At 38.2% G+C, this 13,945-nt stretch overlaps 1 protein-coding gene across 5 annotated transcripts in view; it reads right to left on the bottom strand.

Annotated features, from left to right (window-relative positions):
* Nucleotides 1-13,945, bottom strand: part of LOC136098257 (aromatic-L-amino-acid decarboxylase-like) — a 65,744-nt gene that overhangs the window by 33,359 nt on the left and 18,440 nt on the right. For 4 of the 5 annotated variants that reach the window (XM_071804422.1, XM_065831506.2, XM_071804423.1 and 1 more), the window contains 4 exons: nt 12,532-12,645; nt 11,738-11,857; nt 6,180-6,314; nt 1,781-1,924 (listed from right to left, as the gene is read on the bottom strand). In XM_071804422.1, coding sequence (XP_071660523.1) covers nt 1,781-1,924; nt 6,180-6,314; nt 11,738-11,857; nt 12,532-12,645 — 513 coding nt within the window. The remainder of the gene's footprint in view (nt 1-1,780; nt 1,925-6,179; nt 6,315-11,737; nt 11,858-12,531; nt 12,646-13,945) is intronic. The other variant, XM_071804425.1, reaches the window with a different exon arrangement.

Here is a 13,945-nt window from a genome sequence, read left to right as displayed (position 1 = left end):
TTTAATTTCTTCTTGCTACACATGGAAAAATTGATAAGGAATTAATATTGATGTGGGGCAAGTTGCATTTTTTTGTTAATGGATCAAAGATGAGGAAAAAACACATTACATTTATAATTAGTGCACGGAAATGTGATATAGGGCTATACTTATAATTGTTTCATTAAAGATAAACAAGTAGAATCTTATATAATGAGATGGTACCATATAACAGAGAAATAAAACATGCCTTGAGGCACATCTCCACTTCAATAGGTGCAGCACACAGAAGAAACTTCATTTAGGCAGCCTTAGAAACATCTCAGTCATAGTCTTATTATATTGGAAAGCAATTGGTGCGATGTGCTTGGTCATCCCAAGGGCTCACTGGTTATAGGCAGGCTAGAAATCTGCATTCTGCACATATGAAAAATACTTTTCACCCTAGTCATCCTCATACTACATAAAAACAGACACCGAAGGTTAATAATACTTAGAGGAAAAATATTACATTTTCAAAAGAACTTGGTGAAATTTAAGCTTCCTATTTGGCATTTATCCATGACTATAAGTAAGCTTAATCTACTAATTCTTCTGAAAATAGTTAATAGAAATTTAAGTCTCATTAGCCCTTTTCAAAATGTTACCACATGAAAGAAAAGAATAAATGGCCATCAGGCATGATTTTTCTGAAAAAATTGTGACATATTTTTGACTCTTAAAAAGTCCCAATTCTTAAGTTCATGGTTTGTAAAATAGGAGGTTTTTTCCTTCTATTTCTTCTTTAGCGGAGCCTAGTAAAAACAGATAATTGGAAGCATATTAAACCACTTTATAGATCTATACAGATCGTGGTCTATATCAAGATTTGTAGAGGCATAATGCTTGGAAATTAGCAAAAACTTTTGTTGATGATGCACAAAAACACAGAAGAGATTACTTAATCCATGAAAAGAACAAATGGTAAAATCTTGCTTTAACTTGAAATAATAAGATGGTGTTTTAAACTGACAGGAGGAGTTGATCTGATGAATAAGTAAATACTATTTTCAATCAGGTATTTCTGATAGGTACTTAGAACTAAACTTCAGAATTTTATCCAATCAAGCACTGTTCTGTATCAAAAACTGGGATACTATGAGCTTTACCTACTGAGATATCACCTTTTGCTTTTGCTGGATTGCTGTGGAAGCAGGAATCTCTGGAAAGTGGACAGATAACAAGAAATGATGACACCTTAAAACTTTCACAGCCAGGTTCTCTATAGCTCACCTGTTAGAGATAAGTCACATACTGACAAATGCCTGTGTGACAAAGTCTGATCGTACTGGTATTTGGAGCGTGTCATGGAGGTTGATTTATTTGCTGAACTAGTGAGGAGTAAAAACTACTTTTTATAGAAAAATACCTGATTTTGAGTTACCACCATTTAATTTATGGCCTTTAAACTTGTTTTATGTGTTAATAAGTTAGAACCTGAAAAAGAAAACTATACATGTGTAAAAGGGGCAGTTCAGAACTGCAGTGTTAGGAAATTATAACATTGCAGGATTACAATGAAAGTACAAAATTCACCTGCATTTATTCAACTGTCTATATAACATTTTTGCTAAAAAGTGCAACCAGTTGCTTCAATCAGGTGCTTATACTGCACAGAAAGGTGTGTGAAGAACACTCATAGAACCTGTCCTAGCATTCGAGCTAGGCTGCCTATCGATCCCTCTGCTAGGGACAAGATCATCTACTCATGTAGCTTGTCAGAAGCAATAAATCCACTGATTAATTAAAATCCAGTACTCACAAAGAAGGGGATAAGACCTGAAGCTTTGTCTTCATCCAAAACTTTCTTTAGGGCTGAACCACGAACACTGAATTTATCATCAGAAGAAACATTTTTAATCTTCACACCAGCAATTAATGCTGCCCTTTCCACTGATGAATGAGCCTACAAGGGAGGTTTTAAGACAGATACCTTTTATTAGAATGTAAGAAGTTAATTTGGATTTGAAAAGAAAACACCATTTCTTTCAAATGAAGCAAAAACTTGAGAACCAGGGACTGTTGCTGGTACATAACAAATATGTACACCTCCCTCTTTCATACAGATAGACAGACAGGTGGAGACAAGTACAAATACATATATATGCATACATACACACACATGCAAATACACTAATAGAATAATAGAAATCCTGAAGTGCTCTTGAAACCATTGCCATGGTGTCATTCACACAGAAGTTCAATTAACCTTAGTTAGAGTTTTAATTAACGTGTTCACACTTAGGCAGCATTGATTAAGAGCTTCAGGATTTGGCTCCAAATCAACCAAAAACCATGCAGATAGTCAGCTTGCCTAATAAGTATTCATTTGCTCACTAGCATATTTTTATGGTGTACAGCATTGCTGAACCCTAAAAAATTATACATCATAGTACATTATATACAGAGATGCTTTCTTACATTACTGTTTTTTTACATTGTGGTTCAGTCATTGATGCATATTGGTAGGCAAGTAAGGATCATTCCCAATATATTATTTCATTTATAACTCATCTTACTTGAACTGCCCTTAAATAATACTTTTTATAACATAAAGTACATGTCAGTAAATAAAAACAAAAATGTCACTAATATATTATTGTGAAATTCTGAAGTACAATACTATAATAACTCAATAACTCTATTAACAGTAAAAGGTATGCGTAGCCACAAAATAATCTCCTGGAGAGCATGACTAAAAACAAACAAAAAAGAGCTATTTTACCTTCCACCTTCTACAATTTCCTTAATCATACTCAATTTGAAAGAGAAAAATTCCCCATATTTTCACATCATGACAATTCTCATTCATAATCGCTGTGCTATCCGTGTAGGTTCTTGCTAATACATACGAGAGCACTTACTCATTCTATTCTAACTTAGCCCAGAATCATGGAAAATATTGAGCCAAAACACAGGTTGAAGAAAATAAAATTTCTGCCAGATGAAGATGAAGTTTCTGCCTTTCAATTTTTACATATCCCTGGAATGATGTGTTTTAAAGGCAAATTGACTGCTAACTTGCATCTCAGCAGGGCCTTTTGTGAAAGTACTTTGCCAAACTAATTAGGCACCAGCTTCAGAAACTATAGAAGTCTAGAGCTGAAATGAAACTAACTGCTTTTGAAGTGAAAAACAATGCATGTACCATACCAAACTTCATTCAACTGTACAATGGAAAGAGGTATTTTATAACTGATTTATACAAGAATTATAAATAGCAAACTATAATATTACACTGAGGTTAGCTAGTCAGAACCCTGGAATTCCTTTCTCAAGTCTCCAAAATCGTACTAAGGCTCTCTGGTAACTACAGCCATTCACAAGATTAAGCTTAAAACTGCCAAGATGTTTTCACATTAGAACAAATCTTCGGTGACCTGATGCTGCATGGAATTCCTGGTGCTCATAAAAATACTCAGGAATCTCCCATCATCCTCGAGAAGAGCAAGGAACCAAACAGAAATCATTGAAATGAGTGGGTAGCTACTTAAAGTAGCCAAATAAGCATGTCAAAAAAAGACTGATAAAGGAAATGGCCTGAGAAAATTTGAGAATATCAAAAAGCTACTCTGACTTCTGTCCTGGTCCCAAACAGTCAGGTGGCTCCTGTCAGGGGTAACTGGATGTTCCTCTCAGCTCGTATTGAGTGTCCCTTGCAAGAGAAGCCTCAGCCAGGATAGCCCAGGCGCTAAAACCAACAGGGAATCCTCTTCTGTTGTCCCCAAATGCCCGAGTAGTTATCGGGGAAAGCTTTGTTGCCAGTCCTGCTCTGTGCTCATTAACACAAAAGAAGAATATTTAAATGAGATAATGATTTTCCCAAAATGCCAATAGGCTAAAATGATCTCCCAAGATCTGAGTTCAACTTTCTGCTCTGGGTCTCCTTACCAGCCAACTTATTACCTCCCTCCTAACATATTCTTGCAGTGTTTTGCTCTGTCCATGCATGCTTTTCTCGCCCGCAGAATGGCTTAGGCTTACTTCCATTTGTGGATTACTGCTTATGAGTCACACAGGTCTGTTCTTAACGCAGAAGGACCGGTGAGCTCTGCAACAATCTGCTTCAAAAGGTCAGCAATATCTTAAGGCAAATCCTCCTGTAAACATAAGATTGTCCGACCTTCAGTGGATAGGAAGGCCTGTCAGTCCTCATTTCAGGTCAGCTACTTACATGGGACAAAAACATGAAAAAAAATAAAAGGCTTTGTGCATCAACGGGTCAGAGCCTGAGCTCTGAGACTCTCAGTCTGCGCAACACAAACCTTTAGGTCCTAGATTAAAAAAAAAAAAAAAAAAAGAAAAAAGGACAAATATCCTTTATGCCTTTTGAAAACAGATCTCTTTCCTCATTTTTACTTATCCTGACTCTTTTCAGTCTACGATAGCAGCCGATAGCACCTCTTCCCATCAGCAAAGAACTCGTGCACTTTTAACTTGTTCTTCAGTGCTTGTAGTAGAATCATAGAAACTTTGTAGTTGGAAGAGACCCTCAGGATCACCATGTCCAACCATACAACGCTAAACCATATCCCTAAGAACCTCATCTAAATGCCTTTTAAACACCTTCAGGGATGGTGACTCCACCACTTCCCGGGCAACCTGTTCCAATGCCTGACAACGCCTTCCCTGAAGAACATTTTCCTAATATCCAATCTAAACCTCCCCTGGCACAACTTGAGGCCATTTACTCTCATTCCATCACTTGTCAATCGGGAGAAGAGACCAACACCCTCCATGCTACAACCTCCTTTCAGGTAGTTGTAGACAGCGATATGGTCTCCCCTGAGCCTCCTTTTCTCCAGGCTAAACAGCCCCAGCTCCCTCAGCTGCTCCTCATCGGACTTGTGCTCCAGACCCCTCACCAGCTTTGTCACCCTCCTCTGAACTCTCTCCAGCACCTCAATGTCTTTTCTGTAGTGAGGGCCTAAAACTGAACACAGGATTCAAGGTGCAGCCTCACAAGGGCTTAGTACAGTGGTACAATCACTTCTCTAGTCCTGCTGGCCACACTATTCCTGGTACAAACCAGGATGCTGTTGGCCTTTTTGGCCACCTGGACACACTGCTGCCTCATATTCAGTCAGCTGTCAATCAACACCCCCAGATCCTTTTCTGCCAGGCAGCTTTCCAGACATTCTTCCCTGAGCCTGTAGCGCTGCCTGGGGTTGTTGTGACCCATGTGTAGGACCTAGCACTTGGCCTTGTGCACTCAATCCCCTCATCCAGATCATTGATAAAGATATTAAACAGAACTGCCCCAATACTGAGTCCTAGGGAACACCATTTGTGACCAGCCACCAACTGGATTTGGCTCCCTTCACTGTAACTCTTTGAGGCCGACCATACAGCCAGTTCTTTATCTACCCAGGCCATGAGCTGCCAGCTTCTCCAGGAGAATGCTGTGGGGTACAGTGTCAAAGCCTTTACCATCTGTAAAATAGTAAATCAAGGTAAAATAGTAAATCAAGGTAAGCCTGAAACTTGGCCATTTTATTATGCAGAATCAGATATTATTTTAAATGAAACATCATGTATTAAGGAAATTTCTTCTATCTCATTGACATTTAGATAAGTAAATGTCATAGCTATGAAGAGATAGAACATTGCTTGGCCCTTCAGAAGGATTAGACAGTCAGAAAGGTAAAAGTAGCAGAACTTATAAAACTAAAATTTGCTTTCATTAACAGTGAAAGCCTCTCATGGTCCTGGCCTGCTGAGAATTTACCCTAGCTCAGTCTGCTAAATACCACTCACAGTCAGAAATCAAGGATTATGTTTTGTTTTTTCTTTCAAGATAGCTTAGCATAATAGATAACGTGCACACACAGACACACAAGTCTAGATGTAACAAAAGATGGTCTGGACTTACTCAACACAATTGAATTTTAAAACCTTTCTCAAGTATCTTTGTTTACTTCAAACTAGCTCTTTTTATACAGAATCAGTGCTTCCATAACACCGACCTCTGGATATTTGTTCTTTGTATTATGGTAGCACAGATGAGGTTCCAGCCTACTTATGATGTACAGTAAGATTTAAACAAGCAAAACCAATCAGTCATCAACACAAAGAGTTTATACTTAATTCACCAGCCTGTTAAGATGGCTGAAATGGTTAAGTATAGACCCCGTATCTCCATGGTTTTGAGAGGTACTCACCTGATCAGATGCATAGGCCACCAGCCTGCCCATGATGTCAGCTTCTGTTAGCTCAGGCTTTTCTGACTGCACCCGTCTGATGGTTTTTGTTCTTGCAGCAAGCAGTGAAACCAGGGTGGCCTCGCTTGCACTTCCCTGTGGGACAAATTGAAGGACAGTTAAAAAGGAAGATATTCCAGAAGAAAGGCAACACTTTCTTCTGTACGAACCTGCAAAGTTGTCAACAGAAACTACATAGGAGAAACCATGCAATCTCTTAAGGATATATGTGACAGCAAGGGAAGAATGTTTGATCTTGGTCTCCTTCCTGATGCCTCGGTCCGCTCTCTTTAATGTCTGTGCGTGTTCAGTTTAGGCAACAGCTTTGTAATCAGTGCCAGAAAGCTGAACTCACAGACTAAAACATATGTGAAAAGGTTCTCAACACAGCAATTAATCATTTGTTAACCAGTAACAATGGCAGAGTAACTGGTGATTTCTCTTACTCTGGATTTCTGCACATTTAACTTCAATCAGAATTTGACTGTCAACTCATTTCTGTCAAGCAACACACAAAATTCTAACACTTATTTAATATTTAAATTGCCCTGAGCAAGTCAATTATTGTGGCTAAAAGTGAAAAAAAAAAAAAGAAAAAAAGAAAAAACACTGAAAGGCAAAAATGTTACGGTTAAATATGGCTAACTATTTCAAAGTCTTAGTTTTGTGTGTTTTCTTCATCAAAAACACACAGGTGAAAAGAACGGTCACACACTATTTCTAAATTGCACTTTGTCTCACAAAATAGGAGTTTAAATTGTGTCTTGGATATTCTGTGACAACAAAAGGATGAATTTTTTGTATCAATTGATCTGTAAATTTCACAAGACAATACCTGTTCCCACAAGTTCTTTTTAAGGTTTTCCTCTAGACCAGAAACAAACTCTATACTGTTCTTTTAAACTATAAGTAATAGTTTGTAAACACATGTACTTAAATTTCAATGATTTTGGGTGTTCGTACAAAAGACAGAGCTTTTAAGTACTTTGAAATGTGAACAACTGTCATGTGAATCTTCCTCTGCCAAGCACATAACAGTGCAATGAATACAGTTGCTTATATTAATAAGTAGGTCTCAGAAATATCCCCAGCGTCAACAAGCTATTTTTGGAGTGACGTTTCTTATCTTGTACCAAAGTTTTATCCTCCCTCTGTTGAAAACCTGTATATACTCACTAACTACAACAAATGTTTAAACACTTGGCAAGTCTTATTTCTGTCTGGGAGGTGGGCCTGATCCTACAGATTTCATACATGAGAATGATCCCAGTGAAGTCATATTTTCTCCTAATACTGCAGTGACCCCATCTTTTTATATGAGACAAAGCTGCCCTCACACACATCAGCGTCTTAACAGCGAGTGAACTCAATGCAGCTGAAATTCAACAGCGTCATGAACAAAGTAATTAGGAAATAGGATAGTCCCTAAACATTAAAAAAATGTGACAAATGTATTTTATCTGCCTTTCCCATGGTGTGGGACTGGAGGACTGTAGACCCCAGGGTCTGCATCAGTGCACAAAGACCCTGAGATAGTTTTGTGCATTTTTTTTATAGCTACTGCTGCTGCATACAGCTTAATGGCAACTGAAGCAAATGGTAGAGGTGCAGAATGGTAATGCAAAACAAATATCCCTCTTTGGTCAAGTAAGGTAGAACTTCCTTGTGGAGGCAAGGGGTGAAGGAAATTCTGTCTATTAACTACAAAAAAGATAATTTGGTAGACTCCCCATCTAATCTTACTCTGCATGTGGTCTGTAGCCAGACACCCAGAATACCCATCAGAATACTGAGAAATCATGCCTGGCTGTAGTTCTCGAAACTCATGATGCAAGAGTACATGCACAGAATTATATTCATCTTGCACATAAAGAACTTCCACGATCTGATTCATCTCACTGTATCTATCTAAAAAATTAAATATCTGAGATTACATAATTGTTCAGGGTCCCTTGGTATTCAGTGCAGAGAGATAAGCATATCCAAAATCAACAATTTCATGTATTTTAAGCAAATATTCCAGACTGAAATAAATCATTCCTCTAAAGGTACCTTCTTGTATGTTCAACTTTATCTGATAAAATGTCAGAGGAATCTCACGGAGTGTAAGTTTCCTGATGAGAAACTTCTCTCATCATGTTCATGTTAGTAAAACAATTTCCACCATGCTCAGCACAAGATTATCTAAGTAACCGTGAAAAAAAAAAGTACCTCTGCTGCCTGACAGTAGTGTGAGCTAGAATATAATGGCTCCGGTCCTGCATGTCCAGCAAGTTTGAGGAATGTTTTACAAGAAAGAACATCTCCTCTCTTCTGAGAAGCTGGGGAATTTTTTTTGTCTTTTTTTTTTCCTGTTGGTTGGTTGGTTTAGGTTTTGGTTTTCCCAAGCAGTATATAATCTTCTAAAGAACCCCGCATAACCAGAAGACCTGTATAATGGCCATATACTCTCAGACAATGTTGCCTGAAATAATCCCCTTTCCAGCAGTTCAAGAGCTGGCAATACTTTTCATTTGTGCAAACCACTGGAACTTATTGAGATGCTCATATAGGTTTTCATGTAAGTTGTATGTCCTCATAATGAAGTTGGGCAAAATAAAGCCTGTGTGCAAGACCTAAATCCATCTTGTGTCAGGCAAATCACTCAAAACAACCTTTTAAACCTGGTTTCTTTACACAAAAGATCATTCTATCACCCTTGCATTTAAGACTAATTAATATTTTTATTAAAGTATATCTTTAAGGGGACACATAAAAGTCTTTCAAAGATATACATACATATATATATGTTGTTTTGGTTTGGTTTTGTTCAATGATAAGGCCCTGTAAAACTGCCAGGACGTGTAAGGAATTTGCATGTTGAAGCAATGCATGCAAACAGATAAAATTAAATGGCTGTAGGAAATTCCAAAGGTTAAGGCATCAATTTGAGATCTGGAAATTTAAGCCCCTACTATTCTGGAGACTGCCTGGCTGGGTGAGAAAATGACCTAGAACAGCCTCAGCCTTCTGAGGAGAGCCGCAAGATGTCCTGGGATCCTGTCTGTTCATCCAGGATGGTGCGCAGTTCGTGTATGCAACAGTTTTTCTAGGAATATCCTTACACAGAAACAAGGATGCCTCCTGATCCAGAGCTGGGACACAACCTAAAGGCACCTGAATCTAGCAACAAGGAAATCCTTTCAGATACCTCATGATATTTCACCTTACCTTAGTTTTCATAAGGTACCTATTTTATGCTGAAGCTTACAGTGCTTGCAGAACCTGATTTGTGAGGCTCTTATATTCATTTGGCAACGAAGCTTTCTGCTAAATATTTTTAAGTAAAAAACCTCTTGATTCTTGAACTACTAGGCTATCTGACAGGAAAGACGCATCAGCAATGGCTTTTGCCAGGCCCAAGATAGGCTGAGTTTCATTTTGCTTTACCCTTAAAATACTTTTTCTTTGCAGAACAAGAAAACTCTTTAATATGTGGAGGTACACCTTTCAGCAGTTTGTCTAGAATGAACAGCAGGACACAAGCTTCAGGAAGAAAGTTGGTTTTTCACTTATTTTTGAAAGCTGTGTTTTCTCCTCTTGAATGCTGTATTCTACATTAAGTGAAGGATGATGATACCTTTCCTTTTACCACAAGCAAACAAAGGTTGCCATGGCAAGCAGGCTCAAAAAGTGAAAGAAATAGCAGCAAGAGCTGATGTTCATATCCACCAGTGCTCTGAACTGAAATTTTCTTTCATCTTTTGCCATTTTCAAGTGTCATCCTGCACACAACAATGTGCTTCATATTGACATAGGCTTTCAAATGTAATTAAGAGCCAATTTTCACAGGCTCGGTTTTACCCAATACCATTATAATTACTTGGTATTCACCAAGAGAATGACTGTCACTTTCACTTGCTCATGTTGTCTTTGCCTCGTGCTCTCTTATTTGTGTTGTTATTGTTTCAAGAGCAAGACAAGACGATCTGCAGCACAAATGACTTCATTGTAAGCGGGAACACAGAGCCCACTTTTGATTCTTGAAACTGACTGGTTTCTGATGAAATTATGGGCAATCTAGCATCATCAGCCTGGAAGGGCAATATTTCCTGCTGATAACCATCAGGCATAATTGCTTGCTTTCACTGGTGTAAAAGAAATACTGTGGAGATGCATGACAAAATCTTGATTTCTTGAGCATAACCCTGTCCCTGGGTATTGCAATGAAAAATATGCTAACAGAGCAAGCCGATGAGTAGAGTTATTCTGGAAATACGCTGGTGTAGGTGCAGTTCCACCTGGGAGGATCAGAGCAGTTGGGTTAAATTCATGTTTGCCTGGGAAGATGTTGAGAAGAATTCACTGGAATATGCTGTAGGCATTTACAGCTGGGATCAAAGAAAGGAACCCCCACTTCTAGCATGAATTTCAGATGCATTTTAGAAGCCTGTCTTAGGATAAAATGGACTGTGCCTTGGCCTCTTATGGCCAGACTCCAGTGATTACCGAAGAAGCACAGAACAATTGCTTAAAATTCAGCCTTTTTAAAAGTAAATATTTATTTTAGTTAGATTAAAAACTGTGACCAGAGTCTGAAGAAAGGTCATGCACTAGTGCAGCCATGGTTGATAAACAATATAGCTTTATTACGCATGCAAGTTTGCCCATTGATGATATATTTGTTATCCTACAGATCCTCTGTTCAGTCATTGTAGACTTTCATTAAGCATTCAACATCGAAGTTTGAGGATAATGTTCTATTTCAGATACTCCACCATAGTCTGAAAATTGTATTATCTACTGATAGAACTGTTTGGTTTTGTATTTTAAACAGCTCTTCATTTGAATATTCCAATATTTCATTTTGTTATAGAAGGAAAACTTATTAAAATAATTTCAACTTTTTTGACAAAGATTGATAGACTTACAATCACATTCTCTTATTTCTACTAATAGAAGATTCTCTCCTATGTTCTTATCCATTGCTTGATCTCTGACACTTCTTTCTGGAAAAAAAGGATGTCTGTTTTGGAAACTGACTGAAGTAAACAACTGAACATGTCTAAGGTGGCTTCAAGGAAGCCTTTGTAACCACTTTTCATGATGCTGTGCTCAAAATCTTCAGATATATTTCTAGCTGAGAAGCTTTTATTTCTTTTCAGCCACAAAACATTGCTGCACATTGTTGATATGAGCTCACTTCACTTGTTTAACAAATGAAAGTTTTCATCCTACATCTTTTTCAACATTATGATTTTAATTTTAAGCCCAAATTGTGATGTTCAGTTATCTACTAACAATTCTTCACAAAGAATAGTGTTTCGTAATTCAGCTGCTCTGAAAACCGTTACTTTCATCAATGATCCTACCTACCTATGAACACTCTCACAGGTTATCAATCTTTCTGAAAATCTGAAAGGAACCCATGTGGCAGAAAAAAATACACCTTTCCTCTATTAGTGTATTGATATTAAGGTTTTACAGAATCCTCCGATCTACGAACTCATCCTGTATTGTTTTTTCATTTCTCCCCTTACCTGAATGACTCCTCCACCTTGGCCATCTTTCCCAGCCAAAAATTCTTCAGGCAAACTAATCATCTTCCCTAGCCAATCCATCATGACAGTCTCCAGCTCTGTGCAAGCTGGACTTGCAGCCTGTGTTGAAAAAAAAGAACAGAGGGAGTAACCTCACTAGGCCATGAAGAGACATAAGATCCACAAGAGAAAGAACTTTCTGTCTTTTGACTATAGAGGAAGAAACTAGCTGACTAACTTCACCAGCTCAATTAGGGACCTGAAGACCATTTTGTGCGTGTTATTTCTAATATTTACCAAGAAAAAACAAACTGGGCCTCACATAGAAGCATGACTATCAAGTGTCAAAGCTAGGATTTGCATCTTGTGTAATTTTTTGTTTACATCAAGTACCAAGCTCTTTTGAGAAGAGCTCATCTCATATGAACATGGGGTTTTTAACACAGTTTTCTATTCATCCAGGTGGTAAGAGAAGTTAAAACATCAGGTGACAGGCAACAAGTTATACCGCTTAATGAATTAGTAGTAAGTTTGCACTGCTACCACTAATTCTAAATGCTGGTGATTTCTCAAAGGCAAAATTTCTAAGAGGTAATACCTTTTAATACTGGAATCCTTCGGGGTGTCTATGTGAAAACACTTAATTAGTCCAGACAATTTTACCTATAAAAATAGTTCTGTGACTTCACTGTTACCTATCAATAATTTCTTTGAAGAATGTTACTGAAATGCTTAAAATCTTGGCATGGTGAAGCACCGTTACCACATAGCAGTACATACCCCAGTAAACTTACCCAAGAGAAGCCCACACATCCTATTCCTCCACACAACATATCTGCAAGAAGAGCTGGGAAGGAAGAGGCTGCGGGGAAGTAGGCAAAAAAGTACGGACTGTGCCAGTGAGTCACCTGTATTAAGGGAAAAATTGTTATTTTTAACTAATGCAGGAAGCAGAACCAAATTGTTACAAAATCAGCAAAGATTAGAGGTTTGCACCAGTTAACAGTTCTCTACTCCCTGGCTGTAACACAGGATCTCATTTTTCAGATAATCTTGCCTTGCTTATTCTCAATTTTTTATCTGTGTTTTACTCAAATGAGAGTTCTTTACCCTACCTCCCAACAGTGCAAAACCCAGAGTTCTCCAGTTGTCTGCCTAGAAGACAAGAATTACATGTGCAGTGGCAACGTGAGTTTCTGTGCACGGCACTGTTTTTGAGCCTCTACTTTCAGTGACCCTGATATTTTGTTCTTTCATCTCTGTCATGAGACTGACTTAGCAAGGGTGTCTTCAGTGCAGCAGGGGTCCATGGAATTCTCTTGGCCACACTCTGGAGTTATTTGCTAAAATTCAGGCACTGAATCTGGCCAAACATCTCCTCACCATAAAATCAAATAATCCATTCCAGTAGCCAATAACTTCTGTAGAAAATTAAACTTTCATCTCCCTATAACAAGCTGTGATTTATGTACAATTCCACTTTATATGTATTAATATGAGAGAATAACAGAATAACTGCACAAATTGTGTTCAATTGTCTTGCAGCAGCAATATTTAGAATTATCTTATGCAACGTTTAAGAAATTTTTAAGGATTTTAGACATACTTAGTAAATATTTGATAATTTTGATAATTCTCTAAAGCTCCAATCTAATAAAATCTGAAATCAGGAAATGTACCATCAAACTGCAATGTTCAGTAGAAATGATGTGATATGATGGGTTTGGCAAAACCGACTTATAGATTATAGGCAAGTTTTAGGAAAAAAAAAAATAAAAGGTGCTTCTAGAGGATGTGCTTCTAGATGAAGTATTAGCTCAGGTAATATGGGTTGGATGAGTGGACAGTGAGATGGATTGAGAACTGGCTGGATGACAGAGCCCAGAGGGTTGTGATCAATGGTGCAGAGTCTAGTTGGAGGCCTGTAGCTAGTGGTGTTCCCCAGGAGTCAGTACTGGATCCCATCTTGTTTAACCTGTTCGTCGATGACCTGGATGAAGAGACTGAGTGCACTCTGAGCAAGTTTGCTGATGATACCAAACTGGGAGGAGTGGCTGACACACCAGAAGCTGTACTGCCATTCAGCGAGACCTGGACAGGCTGGAGGACTGGGCAGAGAAGAACCTACTGAAATTCAACAACAGCAAGTGTAGGGTCCTGCACCTGGGGAGGAATAACCCCAGGCACCAGTACAGGTTGGGAGTTGAC

Source organism: Patagioenas fasciata, chromosome 2 (assembly GCF_037038585.1).
Source record: "Patagioenas fasciata isolate bPatFas1 chromosome 2, bPatFas1.hap1, whole genome shotgun sequence".
NCBI lineage: Eukaryota > Metazoa > Chordata > Aves > Columbiformes > Columbidae > Patagioenas > Patagioenas fasciata.
The sequence above is the reverse complement of the archived record's forward strand: the minus strand, read 5'-3'. Positions and strand labels throughout refer to the sequence as shown.